A 24,518-nucleotide genomic window follows, 5' to 3' on the forward strand; every position below is an offset into this window, starting at 1 on the left:
CCACCTGCTTATCCACTAGAATGGGGGACGAACTGGCAGATTTGCCAGATGCAGACCTTGGTTAAAGATCACTGGGCAGCCAGCTGGACCGGGAGCTGCTGTGCTGCAGGGCTCTCGCAGTCCTAACACGTCCTCCAGAGCCACAGCGTAGAGCTGCTGTAGCAGTGCTGTGAGCAGGGCATTAGCAGAGCTCAGCCACCCCTTTTATCTGCCTTAGGCAGAACCAGAGTTCTAGGTAGGGCAAAAGCCCCCCTGCAGGGGGGATGCACCAAACAAGTAACACTGAAATGGCAGTGGTGGCAGAAAAAAAAAAAGGGGGAGGTGTTCTTTATCTTTGTTAGGAAACCATATCGGATGTCCAGAGAACATGCCCATGTTCTGTAGAGGAAACGATTCCTGCAAAAACAATCATCTGTTGCAAGTCGCCTACATGGAAGCTTTTTGGGATGGAGTGCTAAGCCATAAAAAGGAAGGGCTACTCAACGTAAGAGGGAGGCACGGAGCTTACAGAAGGGGAGGAAAAAGGGTCCTGTACTTAGGCGGCCGCCAGTCAAGGGAGACCGAGTTTGAAGAGCAGTTTGGGCTGGTTTTCATGTCCTGAATGCTTCAGGTAATTGGCTGACACATGGCAAGCAAAAAGCTAATATTTTCAGGTTTCTGTTGTTCGTTTCTTTTTTAAGGAAATTTAGATTGCTTAAAAAAATATGCGTAAGGACAACTTAGGATTTTCCCCCTCTGGATATATATCATTGTATTTTGCAATATCTTCTGTTCTTGTTTTGCCACCTCACAATAACAGCAGCAATGCGTATGAATGGCTGGGTCTGCAGGAAGTGATCGAGGAGACACTTTGTATCAGTGGCCTGTAAATCCTTAAGTGGTCTGGAACAAAAGCAGCTGTCCTCTTTCAAGCCTGAGTGTTAGTGAGTAAGTACAGTAGATGATGTCAGAAAATGAACATTATAAAGGATGCCAAAAATAATAATATTTGAATTAAGTTACACAAATGAAATAGTTTTCATTTAGCAATAGCATAGCATGCATTGTGTTTGTGTGAAGAAAAACATCTTACATGCTAATTAAGAAGCAATGTAAGTGGATACTTGTTCTTTCTGCAAGAGAAACACACTCCTACAATACAACCATTTCAAGTTAGAGCTCTGTTTCTGCCAAAGGGAGTGTGAAACGTCTGTGATTTCTTCACTTGGAGGTACAGTAATACTTTTGGCATCTGTTCCTTAGCAATCTAAGGCTGGAAGTGAGTGTAAGCAAAACTGTCCCCTTCGGTGGGCCTCTTTTTTTCCTTTTCCTTAAGCAGTTGGCAGAGTTAGCCTGTTCCTCCAGGACAAGCGTGAATTACCGCCACTTGGTGCCAGTGGACAGAACAGCTGCGTTTAAAGGTTGTACAGAAAATATCTAAGAACAATGCATTTTAGCTACTTCTGAACTGCTTCCGGCAGAGGACTGAAACATTGCTTTCAATTACCAAACGTTGAGAAGTGAACTGAAGCAGGCTTTGAGCTAGCAGTCAGGATGTGTGTGGTTTTGGTATGACATGCATCTGAGCACATGATGCTTGGTAAGTGCTGGAGCCTCAGTTATGATTCATTGGGGAGAAACATGGAAAACAGCGTCTGTTTTTCAAGTGCTGGAGAAATGAATTTAAGGCTGGAGTTGTATAATTTTGCTAAAATAAACCTGCAAGTAGCTTGGATAACTCCATTAGAAGGGAGGTAAGGGTGACATGTAAGGCTGCGGCAGTGCCGTCCCACTGCCTGATGCTGGCTCAGCTCCCCCCTGACACCGAGAGCCGTGTTCCAGCCCGTGGAGATGCACTGGCGGATGCACCTCTGAGGGCTGGGTCCAAGTTAGGTAACTGATGGCTTTTAAGACAAAGTGGAGTCGGGGGTTGGTAAAGCTGTTTGGAATTTTCAAATTATTTTTCAAACGTGGCCAGAAATCCTCCTTTGTAACTTTCTGACCCTGCATTTGAACTAAGAGATGCATCTCTGTACTTGTTCAGCACGTGGGGGATTTTGAAGCTAATTCACTGTGGTGAAACACAATTATGGTGAAACACATGCAGTTCTGATTGCCTCTTCAGTCAAAGCATCTAAAAGCAGAACAAGAACAGAGCAGTTTTCCAAAACAGAAGTCTCATCACTGTAGTCAGAAGAAAAATATACAAAATATTGTAATGAAATATTTACATCGAATTCTGTTTTCACATAAGTTAATAGAGTAACAGTTTTCATACCGTTCCTGTGGTCTGGCTTTTTAGCAAGAACAGAACTATTTCTAATTTACAAGTTGGGTGCCTCTTTTATAGATAGCCAAATTTGCACTTCCTACATTTTTCAGATTACTTTTCTCAATAATAAAGAGAAAAAAAATCAGTTGAATAAAGGCATTTTTAATAGAAAATTATTTTTAAAGACATATTTAATACTTAGTAATGTGAAAATAATGAATTTTACATACAGTAGTTTTAAAAGTGGAGTCAGATGTCTGTGGGATTTGCTATTTATAGCAGAACAGGAGGGACTGCGGACTGCCGGTGTGCTTTCACAGGGGCAGAGCTATCACGTTCCTACGCTACGTAGCGCTGTCCAATTCTGAGCTGGGCTCAGAAAAAATACCTGATGTGGGTGTAGGAACTTCAGGTATTTCTCATTTTTGCCAAGACTATTTATCTTAAGGTAGATGTTGAGCAGATTTTTGAGTATAAATTGTTCTCAGTCTGGGAGTTGTTGCTGTGATGGAGGAGGAGGGAGTTACTTGCCTGCAGAAAGGATCGGGGTGGGGCCTGCTGAGGTTACAGAGAGAACTCTTCTACTTTTAGGTACCTTGCAGGAAGGTCTGTGCTGCTCCCTGCCTTCATGCTGATCCCATTGCCCAGTTTCTTGGTCCCTTCTTCTTCAAAAATGTTTGCAGGAAAGTTCATTCTTTTCGGAAGCAAAACTGGCAGCCACCAGTATTCAGGGCCGTGACTATTTGTTTGAAGGAGGGGTGAAATACTGTGTAAAACAGTGAATTTATTTTGCTTGGGAATTGGGTAGGTTTGTTCACCTCTGGCCACTGGACAGCCTTCTCTCTCATCTCCCTCATGTAAATGCAGCTCTAAGAAGTTGAAATCACAGTTCTAAGGAAAAAACAAAAACAACACAAACTGGTGTAGGTACGTTTTTGGTTTCATTTTACAAGTATTTTTGGTGGAGAAAACAAAGTTCTTCCTTTGAGAACTAGCTCATGCTTATTAAGACAAAGTACAATCCTTCTGACATTCTGAGCAGGGTTTGTTTTTTGTTTAATTTGAGGCAGTGGAAAGTAGGAATCTACTGTAGCTGTATTTGATTTTTTTTAGCCTCCGAATTGTTATTTAAATTGCAGTAGACCAGTAATATTTAGTTGAAAATCAAGGTTTTGGCTTGCAGACACCAAAGATAGTGCATTGCAGTGAGAAGAATGAGCCATCCCTACACAGCATCTCCGCCCTTCTCACTTGAACAGCAATTTTGGTGCTGCCTTTCCACATGTTACATACCAGGCTCTCTGACGGCTGTTGCCCAGGTACAAAAGCAGTCCGTAAAGGCGTACTGTTTGTCAGCCTGCTTCTCAGGGGGTAGTGAAGGATTACAGCTTGTTGAGTGTTCATTGGAAGTCTTCTGCACTGTAACTTAAGATGAGGCTACTGTACTTTAAATATAGTCTGTTTTGCTGCCACTAAGTCACACGCTTGCATCAGTCATTGGCTCAGAGCAACGCAATCCTGAGCTCTCTCTCTTCTGAATGCTGATACTGTAAAGTAGTCTTGTGTTCTGAAATGGTACCAAAGCTGGCAAAAGACCTAAATGTAACACTGAGAATGTATTTCCTTGTGGTTTGTGTGCTGCTTTGTAGCATCTAAATCTGGCCTATAAAGAGGGATTCAAGACACACATGATTTTCAGAGAACATCTTGGGCACCAGCTGTGAAACCTTAAAGGTGAGGTTTGATGGTTGGTTCTGCTGATCTGCAGCTTCTCAGTTACGGGACAAGCGATAGCTGGGGGGCAGGGGGCTGAACGGCTACAGATTGTATCCCTATTCTGGTGACTGTTCCCCATATAACCCTGCAAGATTTCTATATTTCTATAGCATTTTTTTAATAACCCTGGCGTTCCGCATTTTCCTCTGTTTGCATAGCTTCCCCCCCTTCAGCCCTTACCATTCCTTTTCTGAGACTCTCGGGCGTTGCAATAGGCAGCATCTTCTTGGATTTGTAACTTGTTCCAATACTGGATACTATTCGTACATCCATATTTCCATTATCAGAGAAAGCATTTTTCTATTTCTTTTCTGTCTCTGCCTAACATTCATCAGAGCACTTTTAAAGATTGTTCCTGTGTATTAATTTGCTGTGATGCACTTAAAAATTGGGGGAAAAGCTTGTAAATAGATTTTACCCATTTCTGCGATAGACGTTCAGGGAACTTCAGCAAGAGCTGCTGAAGACAGATCGTATTTTCCAAGGAACCAGCTTTCTCCTCTAGTTCTTCCTTATGTGAAGGACGGGCTGAGGTTGGTGTTTTCCACCAAGGCAGTGGCTATAGCAGCATGCAGCTGGGGGCTGTGCCAGGCTGCCAGCCGTACCCATCTTACCTCGGCATTTGCCGGCAGCTGCGAGTGGCTGCCCTCACCAAGGCGGAGGAAGCACCGTTCCTTTGACGTGCTGCTTTCCCTTTCAAGAAGGGGTGAACACTTGACACCATACTTTATGGGCGTATGGAAACTGAAATATCTCATGAGTACAAGATCAGATTTTGTTAATTGCAATGAGTGACAGCCTAACTGCGCGAGTACTGCCGCTGAGTTTTATCGTTCAGCAGGAGTTTGAAATGACTCTTCTAAAGGCTAGCTGTAATAATTAGATGTGCAGTGTAGTGTGCTTCTTCCATTTGCTGCTCTGAAAATTGTGCTTCCTGCTTTGACTCACTGTATTTGTTGGTATCAACCCATGTCTTTTGAGTAAAAAACACTTTTGGGCTTCAGCAGTGCTTAGAGAATACTGCAGTGTTAGGGGGCGGAGCTGGACTAATGGTATTTTAAATGTGAGGGTGTCCGATCTTAACAGATCAGTTATTACCAGTTGTTGTTTTAGCTCAGTGCATTTAGATAAATATCTTAGGAAATTATAAAAAAAAAATTCTGAAGAATTCTGAAAAAAAGACAAGTTGGTTGCCGGAGCTTGCAGGTGTGAATCATGTGCTTGTCTTTGCTGGGGGTTGACTGGATAGACCAGGGGTACCGTAATGAGGGATGCTGCACCCCCCCAGGCCAAGCAACATGCCCTTCCTCACCTTTCTTAAAGGGATTGAATGCTGCGTATGTCATTACAGCTTGTAAAAAATCAGTAAGTCCTCTGACATTTTTCTCTTTCTTGTATCAGAAACAAGACTGCCAACGGAGATTACCGGAAGGAGCACAGAGAGAGGAGTCGCAGCCCAATAGAGAGGGCTGCTGCCCCAACGATGAGCCTTCACGCCAATCACGCCATGTACGCCTCAATCCCAAGCTTGACCATGGATCAACCTCTAGCACTGACCAAAAACAGCATGGATGCAACCCGAACAGTCGGCATCACACCTACACTGACTTCTGTGGAACGGCAGCAGGTACGGGCTTCTAGAAGCTCTGGGTGGTTGTAGAAATCCTTGCTGTAGGCACAGAGAGGACTTCCCAGACGTAAGCAGAACATGTTGTGAGCTACAATAATAGGCGATACAATTCTGCAGGCAAAGTGTATTTTAAAAATGCACAGCGAATGCCACAGCTCAGTGTGTTCTGTGTGAGTAAGTTCTGGTGTTTAAATGTATGTCAGAGAGTTCCTAGCCGCCCTGCTGCTTCTGATTCTTTACTAAGCTTTTGAACCCATGGGTTTGAATTGGGAATGCAAAGTCTGAGTTGCTCTGTGGATAAGCAAGGTTCCAGTACCTGTTAGGCAATAACTGATGCAATTCAGAGATAAAGAGGGTTTTTATTTGTGCTCCCACTGGCAATCCATGAGTGCATTTCTACCCTTTATCCAGCCAACGGCTGCTATGTACCAGCTTTACCCTGCCAGGACTGCTGAGGAAGAGGTGACAGAAAAGGCATTAAATACAATTTTGCACTGAATTTTTCAAGTGAAAGAAGGTGGAGTGACATCAGTTGTCTCAGCCGGCCAAAAGCATTCACTGTGTTGTTCCAGACCAATGTTGGATCACTATTTCATGATGACTTTTCCTAAAGCAAAGTGTAATGATCTTTGATAATGTTACACTTCATTTCCACATGCAGGAATGGTTTTTGTTTTGCTTTTGGCTGGCTGGCTGGTTGGTTGTTTTGTGTTTTTTGTTGTTGTTGTTGTTGTTGTTGTTGTTTTTTGTTTGGTTTTGTTTTTTTTGTGTGTGTGTGTGGTTTTTATTATTTATTTTTTATTTTTATTTTTATTTTGCTTGCCATCATATACATTGTATTTGTTTTCCTTGAGAACTGCTGAAGATGAGCCATCTCTGTGCAAGTTATACAAAAACAGTTTTCTTATGTGCTAGACGTGCTTTTATCCTTCTCACAAGTGGGGAGGTGAAGTAAGATAATTGAGTTGTGATGAGAAATTAAATTGGCCCATGTACCCAAGCTCTTCCTTCCTTCCTTCCCTTCTTCCTCACCTACAATGATGTATTGCAAAGGGTAAACACTTGGAGTGGATGGTCTTTTGGAGGTTGTCTTTTTTTATAAGCAATTTGTTGAAAGCCTTTTTCCACTGGAGCATATACTTTACATCTACTGCATACGTTTTAACATGGTTGGCTACATACACTAATCTTTTATATTTTGCTGTGCCAAAATGCCTAGCTTTACACTAGTGTCACTGATATCTTGCATCAGTTGGCACCAGGTCACAGAGTTATTGTTCTGTGCAGAACAGCTCCTCTTTGCTCTCAGCATTCAGTGATGACAGAAGAGGAAGGGACAGGCTTCCACTGACGACACTGGTGCCCTTTGATAGTGTTACTGCTGCTCCTCAGCTTGGCAGCTCACACCGCTGACACTCTTCTATTTTAGTGTTTGACTTGGGCTCACTCCTATTGCCTATTACCAGATTCTTCTCTATTTTGTTATCTTTGACATTTTGAGCTAGATTACAATCTATTTTCTTGAGGAAGTAGGATGTTGAGGTAATACCTTGCCAAGATCACAGAGTAGAAATCATAAAAAGAAGAAAAATGTATTGAACAATAAGAAACCCTACATTTTTATTTGTTTGTTTGTTTGTTTTTACCTTAGCACCTTGAATGAAATTTCATTTTACTGTATATTTCTGACAGAGAACAGGAAAAAATACCTTCCAATTTTAGGCAGTGTACAGGTGCTGTAGTCACTGTTGCTAAGTTCTCAGCTTCTCATCTCAGTATTTATATACAAATAGGTACAGTCTGCTCAGTGCACCTGTATACCCAGAATCATACCAGGGGATTCTGTAAGATGCTTTATCCCTCCCTCTCAAATTGTTTGTGGTATTGGTACATGCATTCCTGAAACAAGCTCTCTTGTTACTTCTCTCTACTTCTCACGTCTTGAATATCTAAAAATGCATGCATACAGTGCCCAAACAGCTTCTTAGAGGCACGAAATTTCACCCCTTATAAAAATAAAAAAAATTAAAAAAAAACTGCCATACATGAACTTCTTACAGAAAAATCAAAGAACTCACTATTTTTTCTTTACTTTTTGACTTTTCTGTTAGTGCAGTAAGATGTGAATAGCATTTGTTCTGATTGTGTCCAGACAATAATAATTTGATAGAGTTAAATCTTCACTTGAAAGCTCATCTCGTTTACTTTGGTCTTGCTCTTACTCTGTCTAGACCAGAGGACCACTAAACAATGAAAACTCTTGCTTTCATCATTTACTTTGTATGGTGTTAGGTAAAATCGTGATTTTTGCAGGTTTGCTGTGGAGATTTATAAAATGGACAAGAAATTAAAACTGTGTTAATTACATTAATTCTGTTAGTCTTTTGCACACTGAACAATTAACTTGAATTGAGTACAGCAGAAGGGACTCCTTATGTAACAAAATATACCAAAGATGCAAAGCAAAAATAGTTCAATACCTGCATTATTTCCCTTTAGCCATCTGGTGAAACTGGGACATTTCTTTTCCTAAGACATTGTTTCAATATGACATTTACATGCTAAAGAGCTGTAAGGAGAGCAGTTTGTATTTATGCTTTGTAGAAAGTATACATAGTGGAATTAAAATTATGTGAATACATATTTTGATTAATTTGCATGTATTTCATTGAATGAAAAAGGATGATCATTAATTAGTGCTAGAGAGGCAGATTAATTTCAACAGGAAAGTACTTACAGTCAAAACTTGCTCAGGAGCTTTTAATATTTTATACTTCTTGGCTTCTTGTTTTGTGGCTGAAGTACAGAATTAGGCTAACTTCTGAATGAAAAATGATGCCATTAAAACTTGGTTAACACTCAGAAGGTGCATACCTTTAAAATTTGTCCTGTAATTCCAAGGATGTGGATAAATAATGAAATAAGCATTTAGTGCTGCATATGTAATGCAAACAAAATTGAAACTGTCCTTACAAAAATCACCTTAATGCTTTTATACCATCTGTTTTTTTGTATGGCAGCTTGCCACTTAAATAACTAAGAACCATTACGGAAATGTAATGTATTTTTTAATGAGACAGACGGAAATAATAGCTGAATATTTGGGATATTAATGCACTTTATTGAACTGGATATTCTATGAGTTACTTCAGTGCTGGGATTCAGTTCGGTTATGTACATATCAACTGATTCTGCAGTGTTGTGCTCCTGTAGTTTGTCTAACTATCTCACTGAGTGACAGTTTACTTTCTTCTTCCACGTTAGAACCGTCCATCTGTCATTACGTGTGCTTCTGCCAACAACCGGAACTGCAACCTCTCCCACTGCCCCATTGCTCACAGCGGCTGCGGTTCGGCTGTGCCTGCCTACAGAAGACCCTCTAGCAGTAAGTTACCTGTCAGCATTCAAACTGCCTGACTGATTACATGTGGAGGCCAGCAAAATCATTCACTAACTTTAACTGTGTAGGCACTGGTGTATTACCAAGAATAAAAGGAGGTGAAAGAATAGGCAAGTCTTTTTCTCTACCCAGAGGCGTACCAGCACAGGTGCCCTCTGCAGTATTTCTAACCATCAGTGCCATGCCACAGCAGAAGGCAGGGAGAGGTGTTCTTTTTTCTTAATTTGCTAAGTTTTTATTTTTTTTAAACAACACCAAAACACAAGCAAGCATACAGCCAAATAAGTCATTCTATTTATTTTACTCTAGCTGACAAACAGCAAGCAGACAGGACCAGCAAATCCAACCGTGTTTTAGTTTCCCCAGCCTTTCAGTAGTCAGTGGATATTTATGATTCAGCTGCAGTCAGAAAAATCTTTTCCTGTAGGTACAAATACTCTTCCAAAGCACATACCCTCCACCTTTCTCTGCATGGATAACACAACATGTTTTGGCGGGCAGTTCCTATAGCAACCCAGGGATGGCATTTTCTGCCTTGCATGCAATTCATGCAGTGCATGCTGGCGAACCTTGGAAAATTTGTGTTCAATTTCTCTCAGTGTGTGACTAGGGGAAGAGCACAGTCTTCTTCCTATTGGGTTGTAGCTACTGATGCTGAGATTTGGCACACAGCCTTTCAGACAGAATGCCCTGGGTTGGTTCAACTCCTTGGCAGCTTCATCAGCCAGAATGTGGCAATGTAAGAGCACCAGGATGACATGCATAGGGACCTAAAAGACCATGATAGGATTTATTTACTTATTTTAAAAGATTGATGTAGTGTTGAAAACTGGAATTAGAAGCTGAAGTGAGACCCTGGGGGATACATTACACCTGGAGATAGCGGCAGTTAGAGATCTAAGACAGAAGTTTTCTAGAAAACTGCTGTTACTTGTCTAAGGAAAGCTTCTTCACTGAGACCCCAGCTGAAGTTGTACGGGATTTGGAATAGTTAAAAATGTTTCCAGAAAATATTTCTCTCTTGTCACTTGATGAGGTGTTTGTGCGTGATACTGATTTACTGTAGGACCCATCAAACCTTTTTTTGTAGCATGAAGGACAATGGCACAGATCCCATGCTTTTAAGTGTTTTTGAAAGATAATTTAGGCACAGATTTTGTTTCTAAGTTGTAATTTTGCAACTCTCTAATATTTAGTCTGAGGAACTATTTATTGCTATTATTCAAAATCTGATTTTTAAGGTTCTTTGTTCCTCTTGTATAACACCATTTTAATGCTAGTAGTACCTGATACAGAGGTAACGATTCATGCTGTTTTCTGTCTGGCTCTTGTAACAAGCATATCAAGCAGGATGAAACCCTGACATCAGCTTTTGGCATGCAGTAAATTAGGACAGGGTCCTGCTCCCAACTGACTGATTTCAGAAGGCTCGGCAGCTGACTTCAGAAACTGTTCCCATCTTTAATTCTGTTTAAGCCTAAATATAAGTTCTATGTGATTACTTTGGGAGAGGGTTTGCACAGAATCAGAACTGCAGCTGTGTAAAAATCCTGTTACTAATTTAAGGGAGAACAGTAGTTATATAGAAAATACTTACCTGGTGCAGGTCACTCAAAGAAAGAAAGCTCAATTCTTTGTTTTCATTTTATATCCTTCCATCTTCTTCCCTCCCCCTCCACCCCCACTTTCACTACCAGTTCTATAATGATGTAAAGAATTCCTGCCTGCACTGAAATAATGCATTTTTTATCTTCTTTCCCTGCCTAGCTACCACTGCCTGTGACCCAGTGGTGGAAGAGCACTTCCGCCGAAGCCTTGGCAAGAATTACAAGGAGCCTGAGCCAGTGGCAAACTCTGTGTCCATCACAGGATCAGTTGATGACCACTTTGCCAAAGCACTTGGGGATACATGGCTTCAGATTAAAGCTGCGAAGGACGGAGTGTCCAGCAGTCCTGAGTCTGCTTCACGGCGGGGCCAGTCTTCCCCTTCCTCCCATATGGTCAATCATAATCACTCGCCCTCCGTAGTCTCATGAAGAGAGGACCGTTACATTTGTGAATTTGCATGGTTTGACTGAGCTTTGAACAGTGCTTAAAATAGTGTTGGGGGAGGGGAGATTAGTTTTCAACACGTTTTTTGTGTACTCACTTTTTATTTGTAAAAGGGTGCCCTTTAAAGATGATAGCAGGAACTATTTCATAAAGATTCATATGATGTAGCATCCTTTTTTCCTGCCTCAATTACCAAAGAAACCTCTGATGCAAATCTGCTGCCCCTTAAAAAATGCACGCTAATCCACAAAAGCCATTACACATAGTTGGTTGACCCAAAAGCTTTTTGCTTGTACTAGCTTCTTGAGACTAGAATTTGTCTGGTTTGCTTACATTGCTTTTTTTTTTTTTTTTTTTCCCTCTGTGAAGTACTTTTGTATGTATATACTTGAAAAGAACTGTCATGTATGATTTGCACTATTGGAGGAGGACTGAAGTTGCATAGCAACTTTCTGGTAAGATGCTAATATTTTGAGGGCAAACTGCTGAAAAAAGGGTTTAAGGATGACATTTCTATCAGTTTGATTTTTCTTAAAGCAAAACAGCTTTGGAAGGGGAAGTCTCATACAGGTTATAGGTCTTTCTCTCTTTAGATTTCAGGTGCTTAGTGCTTGCAACTGGACTGCATAATTTACAGAACACGGGCATTTTTTCCTAAACACTGCAGTTTGTTAGAATAGAGCTGAGGTTGGAGGGTTCAATAGTGCTTAACGATGCATGTTTTATGAAAAATAGCTGGTATCTATTAATGTATAGACAGTAAGAATCATAATACTTATTAGCTTTTCTTCAGAATTAGTTTATTTTTGTCAGTAACAATCCTAGATATACTTACTGCTGGTACAGTTGTACTCTATGATATTTGTATTTGATATTCACTTTAGTAGCAGCCAGCAAAAGAGGACAGCCTCAGGACAGGCCTCAAATGACGCAGTTTAGAAATATATGATGCGTGGTACAGGATGCTATAGCTTTGCGCATGACTAAGTAATTGTTTCTGTCTGCAGCACTGTCTGCTTAACAGGAATTTGCTTCCTAAAACTAAGTCTGTGTAATCCACCTTTAACTAGCTGCAGAAACTGCTACCGTTACGTATCTTGGCTGGACAACAGATTGTTACAGTTTGTGAAATATGATCTTTAATTTTTGTAAGCTTATTCATAAACCTATGCCAAGTTGCAGCATACATTCCTCCATTAGAAAACTTTATACAGGTATTACTGCATTTATTATCATTTGCTATATTAATAGCTACTAACTAGAAATTAGGCAATAGAGGCAGGCATAAAAACCACAGCTGTGCTAGTACTAAGAGCTTCTCTTCTTCTTGTTAAGTATAACTACTCTCCCCCATACATTCCATCTTCCCAGTACAGTTGCAACTAGGGCTTTTTTTTTATACTGGGTTACCTGAAATGATTGGTTCAGTGTAGAAAGTTAGAACTAGTTGGAAGATAAACTACATGTGATGTATTATGGACTGTGTTACAGTATTGGGTCCATTGTGGCTTTTATTTTATGGGTTTTTTAAAGTTAAGCTATTTAATTTGGAAAAGGTGCAGGGTAGAAAGATCAGGAGATTGGCTCTTACTCTTGTTGAGAAGGTGGCTGCTCAATTTTCTTTAAAAAATCAAAAAAAAAAAAAAAAGGCAAAAAAAAAAAAAACCCTAAGCCCCCAGTTTTACACATTTCACTACCATCTTACTGGGTAGTCAACGCTTACTTGCTTTGGCATTCAGTACCCTACTCTCTGTAGGAAGATTGTTAAAAAAACACTTTTTTATATAGGTAACTTTAAGACCATCGTTACGCTGTGCGTAAAGAATGTACAGAGAAATTTGTAGGTATTTTTTGAGGAACAATTAATTTGTTAATGATATGTAGCTATTTAATTTTTCCCTTTCCTTTATTGTAATCATTCATTTTTTTGTTTGGAGAAAAAAGTTGATCTTTTTTTTGTTGTAGATTTGTCTGTAATACAGTAAAAGTGCAGGAACACAGTTATTCTATGAGAACACTGCATTAGCATTAATAGCCACTAGTTTGTTATTGCTACAGGCTACTGAGCATTATAACAGTAAAATACTAATACTGTAGATGGACTCTGTGGAAAATGTGACTCCTATATTTCTTTGTAAACACAAATAAGATAATGTTTTTAAAGCTAATATTTTCAATAATAGCTGTTTTACAAGGTTACATTTACTTATCTGAGATAGGTAAATGGATTTGAGGGCAATAAAGATTTAATGTGATATGTCCAGTAAAACATATATTAAAGACAATAATGCCATGAAAGCCAAAGGGTTGGGGGGAGGTGGAAGGAAACTAAACTGAACTCACCATCATGACGTGGTGAAGTTTCTTCACAGAGCCAGGTTATCTACAGTTCAGTTGGAAAGATTCTCTCTGTGTTTGTAAATCTGTAATATACCATTCTTTTGTGGCCTTGTTTCACCTGGAAAAAAAAAAGGTTTGGCAGGCCATCTTTTTTTTTGTACTTAAAAGTAGCCTTAAAGAACAATAAAGTGCTCTTAAATCACAGGTGTGTACATACTCTTCTGTATTGTTTGGTAAGAAAGGAAACTGATTTCTATACTTCATGAGCTGGAAGCAGAAACAAACTACCGTTCATGTCCTGTTTTTTTTTCTTCCGAGGAAACCCATCTCATTTTGGGACTCTGTTACCCTGTTGATGTGACTGGAGATAGCTATATTCGTTTCTTCCTCCCCAGCTAAGGCATTCGCCAAGTAATAGGCTTTCAAACTACAAAGACAACCTGTTGCTGCCACTGCCGTGATGGACAGAAATACCACCAGCTTTAGGAGCACATCCCAGGCCACTGGCAGAACTCCCACTGCTCAGGTCTTTGAGCGTTTGCCCAGTATTGCTTTCCATGCAGGGCTGAGGCAGCTGTTCATCCTCCTAATGTGGCTCACCAGTATCAGCTCCTGAACAGTTTCTGTTTTGGAAAATAGCAGCTAGTCAAGCATTTCTGTGCTGTTTGTGAGAAGACCAATGCGTTTGTTTCCTTCCATTTTGTTTTGTCTCTCAAAGTCTTCAAGTTTTATCTAGAGAACAGAAGTTATTCCCTCAAGACAACAGCTGTATTATAAATGGAGATAGCCATGGTCTTGTGTTTTGGATAAGCAGCATTTCAACAGAAGATCATTCATCTGATAAGAGACCATTAATCCTTAAAAACAATTAATTGTTCTTCTTACCTGATCTAGGGAAAGTTCAGGTGAATCAGGCTGAACCAGGCAAGAAGTCAGAAGAATTTCAACTCTGAATATAGCAGATGTGTCACCAAATTTCCAAAGGGAGCCCCTAAAAATATCAAGAGACAAAGTTACTGTTGTATTGTCATTGAAATGACTAAGTGCCTTGAAAAACAAAGCAGGCATTACATGCATATACATTGTTGAAGTAAATGGCTATTTTGGGGTGTGGGAGATTCCATGAGAACACATCAAGAATGATTAGTTTAACACATCTGAAAAACCATCCCTCGTTAACTATCCGTGGAAAGAAGCCTAAATACATGCTTTAAGAGTTTTTGGGAGAGAGGCCAACTACAACAAGCCTCACACGCCTCTCAGTCTGCTTTCTGAAGGGAGCTGGTTTCCTTTTAGGAAAAAGACATCCCTACATCAACATTTTGGGGACTACATGAAACAGCATAAGCAGCATTGCTATCTTTCAGGTCAGTACCTTATAGTGTGTTCTACTTTCTACATGGCAAAAGGAAAAATACAGTAATTTGGTTTCTTAACACATTATTTTTCTCATTAGCAGCATGTATACATTTTATACAAAAGCATAGCACCACAGCCCAGAAAACTGGTCTGTACACATACACTTCATAGTAATACTATTTATAATAGCTTATCTTTCTCGGTGAGCAAAATTAAAGGCACCATCCAGCTGTGCTGTTAAACACTACCACCACCCCCCAATTCTTTTTGCTACTTTAAAATTGTTTTGAATTAATTTCAGAAGACAGATCTGAAATCACACATATACAACAGACTGAGTTGAGATCTTGCTGCATAGCTCAGTGAGTGACCTCTCCTGAATGCAGGGTCTATGTATTTCAAGCTGCTTTAGGGGTCTGAAAATGAACTTTATATGCAAATACATGTAGAAGCTAAACTGGCACAATAACTGTACAAGAGGTGTACGTAACTGTGTATACGGACATATGCACTGTGCTTAGTTGCTGACCTTGTACTTACCTAATCACTGGAAAACAACGACTGAACCTATCCAGCAGGTTGTGCTTACCCTGTAGGACAGAAAGGACCTAGCGGAATGTTTAGTTCCTTTAAAACAAAAAATATCTGACACAGTAAAGGGAGCTTAAAGACAGTAACAAACTCAAGTTTTGCTCCTTCCATGCTCTGTGCTGAATGCAAGCATCTTGAAGTCATATGGCTGTAGAGGTTCCCGCCACTGCTGCAGAGAACTCAGCAGGGAACTACTGCAACTGCTCAGCTGCTCATAAAGCAGCTACACTACTACACTGTGTATCTGAACTGCTAGGCTTCAAAACTGGCAAATGCACAAAACTCAAAATTGTAACCAGTTCACCATCGTGCGTTTGAGTCGTAACCACCAGTTCGGAAGCTGCTTCACAAGCGGCAGCTGAACTGTCACTGCTGGGCTGACTGCTCCCAGAAGGGTGCAGGGGCTGATAGGGGTGGCAACAAATCCAGATATTCCTAGGAGGCCAAATCAGTTGAGAGAGAAAAGATGTAAAATTATATTTCTGCCTTATTCAGAAGCCTTTGGACAACAGCAGTTGGTTATAACCCACCATATATGTTGTAATAACTTCTTACATTACAAAAGAGATGACCCACAATGGCCATGTGAACAAGGATGTCTCCAGTATCCAACCACCACAGCAGTATGTGATGTTGCTTAACGTGATCCTAGCAAAACGCATCAGAAGTATTTTAAATGTTGTGTAACAGCTCTGCTCACCAGATGCTTTGTCACGCTGATGCTTGGCTGAGGAGAATATTTACTACCTTTAAATCCTTCTTGAGGAACAGTGAAATAAGAAACTAGTCTGCATCTTCATGATGCATGAAAGCTTCCATTTCATCTGGCACGGATACATGATACAAGAATGTATTGCACATAGCATACTAAGTGTGTCTCCTCTCTTTTTCCTTACCAGGCAGTTATTACGCAGCTGGACTATGCTGTGTGTTGAAGCACACTTTATTCCTGAAAGACCAGGAAATATATTCCAGAAATATACCGATTTAATAACAATAATTTTTTATCTCTGCTGTAATGGGAACGTTCTGCCCCTCTCTGTGGAACAGCTATCTCAAGTGCATTACTTGGTTATAAGACGGCCAACGTAGATATTTTAATTGCTTATTTTAAATTATAGTTACATATAGTTCCAGAGCAGCTGGTTTGTTCTTCAGTCAGCTGCCCTAGTTTCACTTGGTGCTCTCCCAGTGCAGCATGCAAATCAACAGCACCGTGTGGCTCCAGAGGTGCCCGAGGGAATGCTCCTCCAAGTACACACTCTAAGGAGTACATTCACCTCCCATGGGAGAGGCTTGTACACCCCTGAGAGGTGCTGGGAGGCTCGCAGGGGCAGTGCTGCTCACCAAGAGTGATATTTAATACATGTTTTTTCCTCCATCAGCAGGGCATAAGCCTTGAAAACGAGACTCAGTTATCTCACTTTAATGACGGAGGGGGACTGAGGCCCAGGGAGCTGAAATGATTCAGGATAGAGCCAGCAAAACTGTGTAGATACCGCTTACCTCTACACGCGTGCAAAACCAGGAATATAACCATAGTCTCCTGAGTGCCAGTCCCTGATTGACTTCAGTACGTGGCATTCCCAGTGGTGCTCATCCCTCAGCATTAAGCCATCCGGATTGCAGTGGATTTCCTGAGTGCATTCAGGCTTAATCCTGACCAAGCATCATCCCAGGGAGACACTGTCACCAACCAACCATTTCTGTAGAAAAGGTAAAGGACAGCAAGTAATTTCATCCTGGATCGAAAGCTGCAGGCACTGCTTTTTTCTCCTATTCTCTAATTTGAAATTTTCTCTGAGGCATTTAATAATTTAATAGTATCTCAGCTAACTCAGGTCTCACTCCCCCAGCACAGGCTGAAGCAAGCTGCAGAAGACTAAGTCCAGAATAGAACAACAGCATTTGCAAAATCAGTGACTAAACTGCAATACAATAAATTAAACTTTATTTTTAATTAAAGTCCAAGGACAAATCTGGTGTTTATACATTTTACTTGACTTCCAAGCGGTAGGAGGAGCACCTTGCACTAATTGAGAATCTTCTGAAGAGCCCTGGAGCTTTTAGTTCAAAAGTACAGTCTGAATTTCTTAGTCCTTGGTCTGCCACACAGTTCTAATCAGGAGATGCACTTAGTGTTTCTCTGTGTTTTAATCTAGACTAACTAATTAGCTTGACAGCAGGCTTTTTATTTGCAGAAATGTTTCAAATTTTCCTGTGTAATTCCCAGCAAATCTGACCATCCCGTTTTCAAACCCCCAGATATACCAAGGCATGTTCCAGGGAGCAGAGCAGCACAGCCACCCCCCGCTAGTGGGAGGCTGGGACCCCTGTGCAGGCCGCTTGTGCACACTCTCGGGGCTGTGCCCAGGCAACATCATCACCCTGGGCACAGCTCTCAGGCTTTGTTCAGGGCTCCTGAATGTCACTCATGGGGTTTTCCCTCTCCTAGGAACTCCCACAGCAGTAAGACACTGAGTTAAGACAGACAGCTGTCACTGGGCCAGCATGGTGTCATTCATGAAGGGCACCAGATGACCCGCTGAGACTGCTCTTAAAGTCTCCATACATGCTCTATGATTAATGTGGACAACATGTGGTGCAACGAGGAAGCAGAGCAGCAGCTCTCCAGATGCACCACCTCGGGATGGGACCAAGGTACGTGCCCAAAGAGCTGCTGCGCAGTGGGCATGGTGCCGCAGCACCATGCTGCTCCCAGCCCGAGCACCTCCTGCACTGCTCCTTCCTCTGGTGCCAGAGGACAAGGTTGTACTGAAGGCAGCCTCCATCCCCAGGTGCCACCAGAACCCTCAAAAATACTAAATATGGATTTCCCGTACTTTCCTTTGTGACACAATCAGGAGCCCAATTCAAGAGACAACAATGCACACTCACTTAAGGGTTTTTCTAACTGCTAATTGGTGTATTAAGCATTTACATCTGACTGACACGCTTCTCTGTTAAAAATGCTTGGCATGGGATTAGTCATACATGGACATTCAGATTGACATGCGTTTATATTTTAACAGGCGCAAAACCAGATTTTTTTTCTATAGGCTATTTTTAAAAAATGACCAAGCAGCTACTGAGTTCCAGTAAGAACACTTACTGCAGGAGACTCTTCCATTTCTTTTTCCTGGGAGGCTAAGCAGTTACACTACTCATGGTTGTGCTGTTCATTCTAATTTTACATTTTATTTTGCTAAGCAGCAGCTTCCTTAAATGCTAAGGAGAACATCTGTGTGCTCTCCATCACAAAGACAGACACAAAGGCATCTGTCAACATGAACCCGTGTCAGCCAGATGCCAGCTACATTTAATAGTCAAAAAGCTGCTTATCTTTAAACTGTTTACTCAGTTTGAGCAAATACTATGCAAGCAGAATGCTTCTGATAGTGTCCTGCTATTCATGCTGCAATCAGCATTACCTTTTCTAATTCAGGAAAACACAAAGCTCAAATCTCCCGCTTCCTGAGACAGTAAAATACCGTGGTTCTCTCAATGACATACGGCTTGTGTGTTACATTTAAAATCACAGAATCATCTAGGTTGGAAGAGACCTCCAAGATCACTGGGTCCAACCTCTGACCTAACACTAACCAGTCCTCCACTAAACCATATCCCTAAGCTCTACATCTAAATGTCTTTTAAAGACCTCCAGGGATGGTGACTCCACCACTTCCCTGGGCAGCCTGTTCCAGTGCCTCACAACCCTTTCAGTAAATAAGTTCTTCCTAACATCTAACCTAAAACTCCCCTGGCTCAACTTAAGCCCATTCCCCCTCGTCCTGTCACCAGGCACGTGGGAGAACAGACCAACCCCCACCTCGCTACAGCCTCCTTTGAGGTACCTATAGAGAGCGATAAGGTCGCCCCTGAGCCCCCTCTTCTCCAGGCTGAACAAGCCCAGCTCCCTCAGCCGCTCCTCGTAGGACTTGTTCTCCAGGCCCCTCACCAGCTTCGTCGCCCTTCTCTGGACCCGCTCAAGCACCTCGATGTCCTTCTTGTAGCGAGGGGCCCAAAACTGAACACAGTACTCGAGGTGCGGCCTCACCAGAGCCGAGTACAGGGGGACGATCACCTCCCTAGCCCTGCTGGTCACACTGTTCCTGATACAAGCCAGGATGCCGTTGGCCTTCTTGGCCACCTGAGCACACTGCTGGCTCATATTCAGCCGACTATCCACCATCACTCCCAGGTCCTTCTCTGCCTGGCAGCTCTCCAACCACTCATCTCCCAGCCTGTAGCTCTGCTTGGGGTTATTGCGCCCCAGGTGCAGGACCCGGCACTTGGCCTTGTTAAACTTCATGCAGTTGACCTCAGCCCATCGGTGCAGCCTGTCCAGATCCTCCTGCAGAGCCTTCCTACCCTCGAGCAGATCGACACACGCACCTAACTTGGTGTCATCTGCAAACTTACTGAGGGTGCACTCAATGCCCTCATCCAGATCATCGATAAAGATATTAAAGAGTACAGGGCTCCAGTACTGAGCCCTGGGGGACGCCACTAGTGACTGGCCCCCAACTGGATTTGTCTCCATTCACCATGACTCTTTGGGCCCGGCTATCCAGCCAGTTTCTAACCCAACAAAGCATGCGCCAGTCCAAGCCAAGAGCAGCCAGTTTCTTGACGAGAATGTTGTGGGTAATGGTGTTAAAGGCACCTGAAGTCAAGGTAGACCACATCCACAGCCTGTCCCTCATCCCCAAGCATGTCAGTTTGTCATAGAAGCAGATTGGGTTCATCAAGCAGGACCTGCCTTTCATAAACCCATCCTGACTGAGCCTGATCGCCTGCTTGCCCTGCAAGTGCCCTGCAAATGTACCAGTGATAAACTATTTCAGTTGTATTACTTCTAGTTAGTTAAAACAAATTACCTTTTTTTTTTTTTTTTTTTTCAGAAAAGAAATGCTTTAAGTAGTTAAAAAAAAATGTCTCTTTTTTTTTGGGGGGGAGGGGGGGGATGGGAGGAGAATGGGCAGGGTAAGGGGCAGGGAGTAGGGATGAAAATAGTGGAAAGTACTAACAATACTTAGAGATTAAAGCAAGGGCCTTTCCTTTTCCTTTCCCTTCCAAAAGGCAAGTTCCTGGGCTCCTGATAAAGCTACAGAAAGCCTCAGACTATTAACTTCAGAAGAAAACACACGTATTCAAGAGGCACCATGGGTAATACAGCATTGTTATGGGGTTTACAGCAGCAAAATGCTTTTCTCCTACTTTCAGTGTTGCACCTTTATTTAACTTAACATTACTTTTATTTATCAAACATTTTCTCATGTCATTAATGGTTACTGATATTGGTCTTGCTGCTGGAGCTTGTTTTGATTTATATAATGATGCTAACACACCTAATTTAAAAACTAAACCAGGGTAATAGCACTGCGGAGAGTTAAGAAAACTTAAATTAAAAATTTAAAGAAAAAAAAAAATTAAAACTTAAACCCTCACCGCTTGACACTCCTGCCATACAGGCAGCCACCAGATCTACCCTGGCTTCCCAGAGCAGCCCCCAGACAATTCCCTTGGCAAGGCCCCATGCAAACCAGTGCCTGGGCAGAGGCCACCTCCACCGCCACCTTTCCCAGGCACAAATCTCAGCAGTGTTCGAGGGAACCCCCTGCTCTGCTCCCTCCACGGTGCCCCAGGGCCCAGCCAGCCTCACTCTGAGTGAGGAGGCTGCTTTTGGAGACATTACAAACTCTGACGGTTCAAATGGGCAAGAGCCCCAGTGAAAACCTCCTACCACCAATCTGATTTCCCCTACTAATGACAATGCTAGAAAGAAATTAACCGAAATAAATATCTACCTGAAGAAGCACATCTCTGCCCACTACTCAGAGACCTTGTCACCTGAACAGTAACCTGCTGCCGCTTTTTGTAAGCCTCTTTAGTGGCTCCCATACCTCCCCCAGGAATTGCAAAATCAAGACACACAGAAGTCATTTCTTAACCTGCAGAGCCAGCTTAGAAAAGTAGCAACTGAAACAAGTATATCTTTTTTTTTAAGAGCAGGCAATATTCTCATTTTGCCCCTTGACCCCGCCCCCCTCCAAAATTTCCCTTTTCCTTTAAGAAAACTTTCTTCATAAATCAGGAAAGATGAGTAGTCCAGGGGAAAATAACATACAGGAGCACAAAAGACATCTTTGTAATTGTAATAAAAGTGTGCCTGTCTGAATATAGGCTAAGAACAGGATTCAGAATAATCAAACATATAAATGCAAAAGGAACTCCCATTTTTACAGACTGCACTACAGACATATAAAACACCATTTCTGACACCTTTACTTTGAAACCACTCCTCTGCCATTCCATAAATATGCTGATTTAGCCTTTAGCTTCCCTTCAAAGCTGCCCTACTCTATTTATCGTGAGGCTATTAGGTCAAACATTGAGTTTTTGGGGAAAAAAAATCAGCAGCACAAAGAACACGGCAAGATTCTGGGGCTCTCATTCTGAAAATTTTTATGAGTTCCCCTCATAAGAAAAAATAATGCTTTTGTTGTTTCCAGGCTTATAAATGTACTCTGTGAGTCAGGCTATGACCTTTCAGGATGATGCAAGATCAGCAGTAATAAATCAAGCTGTGACTTTGCTGACATGTCTGTAACTTTAGTGATTAATCCAACAAATAAACAATTTCTGCCTGGAAATACAGGAAAGAGTGTGGGATTCTCCTCCTGCTCTGTCCAGTTATAGCTGAACTCTGGAGGCAGTTTTGGTCCTACCAATTCTCACAGGACATTTGAAAAATGCCTGGGCAAAGGCTGAGGATTAAAGTCAACAGTAGATCCACCCATAATACATCATTAAAGAAAGAGAAGCTAATGGAGGCAAGAAAAAATATTCTTTTATTTATATGAATAGTTTGTTCCTTTTAACTGTTGCCCCATGCCAGACTCTCCACATTCTGTCCTTCTGCGGCACACTCCCAGAGCAGACCACGTACATTTTCCTCTGAGAGAAGTGTTAGTTTTATCAGCACAGGTAAATCTAGCTCTGACATCAATCCACTGTTTTCCTGTCATTTTATCTTCTACTAGATCCCGCCCTTCCCATCCACACAAAGTTCAGCACTCGGGAGGAGCACGAGACCCTCTTCACACAACTCTTCTGGCTGGTATAGATATCCCAGAATCGTTCAGGTTGGAAAAGCCCTCTAAGATCACCTAGTCCAACCCGTAACCTGGTACTGAAGTCCACCACCAAACCATGCTACCAAGTTCTACATCTACACATTTCTTGAAGACCACGGGGGCTGGTGACTCAGCCACTTCCCCGGGCAGCCTGTTCCAGTGCCGCGCAACCCTTCCGTAAAGAAATTTCTCCTGATATCCAATTGTATTTTAGAATGAAACGGAATCAAACCAGGATGATTTTGGTCACAGTTGGGTACCAACCCATGAGTTAGTTATCTACAGCAATACCTACAGCAACCTCCCAGTCACTATGAAAGTGAAATCTGCCCAAGGCTCCAAAATCTGCCACTGTGCAGAGTCCTTTGAACTGACTTAAACGATAAGAGAAGAATTTCTTCCCGTGAGCTATTAATAGACTAGCACTCCATACTCAGAATGCTGATTTCCAGAGCTCAACAGAAAGAAAACTGTGAGTGCATCCAATTTGATTAGCTGCCCAGAATTTAACATTTAATGCTGGTATACAGAGGAAATAATACACCACAGCTGCCAAATATATAATCTTGCTTCTAGAGAATCAACGGGATTTGTACTTCAGGATTTTTTTTACACTGCTCCATAGTGATTCAAAAATTGGTATTCTGCTCTGTGGTATTGAGGAAAGGATATAGACCACTGCTTTTGTAGTACTTGTACAAATCTCAGTTGATTTGTGGGGCATTTGTCCTGCACAAATACCAAAGTATAACAAAGAGAACAATACCGAAGTGTTTCAGCGACTACAAAGCTTTCTTGCCATGCAGTTATTTTGGTTTTAACTTACATGAATAATTGTAAGGTGGAAAGGTAGTAACACTGATAGCCCACCACAACCACGTTATTTACTCTAGAACTTACTGAAATCACTGCATGAGAAAATATTTCACTGGGATCTTTCAGAAGCAAAATTAAAGTTAAAATCAGGTTATTATAAATAATTACATTTGGAATTAATTCTGTTCTTGAACCATTTAGCTTCACATTTGAAGTCTTTCTACACAGCCACAAAACAGATGTGTCCTTTTCAAAACTAAAGAAAACAGATTCTTGGGACTTGAAGGAATACCAAAAACACCCCCCTACACTCTCCCCCTCCCCCAAGAAGAAAAAAACAACAGTGCCGGGAGACCAGCAACAACATTTTGAGAGTTGCAATAACTATTGTCTACCCAACGAGTCAGACTGATGAAAAGTAGAGATTCTCTCCTCGGGAAACATCCATTGCTTAGCTTTGCAAACCTGACATGGGAATTAGCTACACTATAACCTCAAACAAAAACATTTTAAGGATTTCCACATATGATGGTGTTTAGAGAGTGTAAGGAACATTTGTTAAGGTGCAGGATCAGATCATGAAGCTTCCAGGCATAAAGACCCTTTGTTTCTGGGTGAGAAGTCTACTTGAGCAAGCGTATCAGTCTAATTCCTCTATAATCACAAATTAAGAATGTTCTCTTCCCTGAGAGTGCTTGAAAGTTGGGTGAGAGAAGCAGCACTGAATTTTTTCAACAGAACGAAAGGGCAGAAAGTTGCCTGGCTAACCTGTACTCCCTGTAAATCTTTGAAACCTTATAGTTACAGCAACTCACGTGGAAGCCCCAATATAGAAGAGAATTGATGCTAAGTGTCTAGAGACTTTCCCATAGACAGACCCTGACCAGAAAATGAACTGAAGCTCTTGGGAGAAATGTAAGCTACTCAAAGCCAATGAGAATACCTCTGACGGGAAAGCTCCTAAACTGGGTCATTCTTGATCCGTTGCTTCTAAAGCCTCAAACAGAAATATCTTTATAGCTGTCTTTCCTGGCTCTCCTCCAGGTTCCTCTTCTTCTGGCACTTGTGCTTTTCTTCTGCCCCTTCATATCTCCCAGCTAGAATGGAAACGGGAAGAAAAGGAAATAATAACATGGCCAGACAAACGAATGACAGGAGCTTCAT

General features: G+C 41.6%; 1 protein-coding gene across 2 annotated transcripts in view; it reads left to right on the forward strand.

Moving 5' to 3' along the window:
• VGLL4 (vestigial like family member 4) overlaps positions 1-13,651 on the forward strand; it is a 90,642-nt gene extending 76,991 nt beyond the window's left edge. For both annotated transcript variants that reach the window (XM_084292983.1, XM_084292982.1), the window contains 3 exons: positions 5,429-5,654; positions 8,922-9,042; positions 10,825-13,651. In XM_084292983.1, the coding sequence (XP_084149109.1) occupies positions 5,429-5,654; positions 8,922-9,042; positions 10,825-11,093 (616 nt within the window). In that variant the 3' untranslated portion in view covers positions 11,094-13,651. The remainder of the gene's footprint in view (positions 1-5,428; positions 5,655-8,921; positions 9,043-10,824) is intronic.
• Positions 13,652-24,518: the final 10,867 nt, after the last annotated feature.

The sequence above is a fragment of the Netta rufina genome (assembly GCF_964035555.1).
Source record: "Netta rufina genome assembly, chromosome: 10".
Classification (NCBI taxonomy): Eukaryota; Metazoa; Chordata; class Aves; order Anseriformes; family Anatidae; genus Netta; species Netta rufina.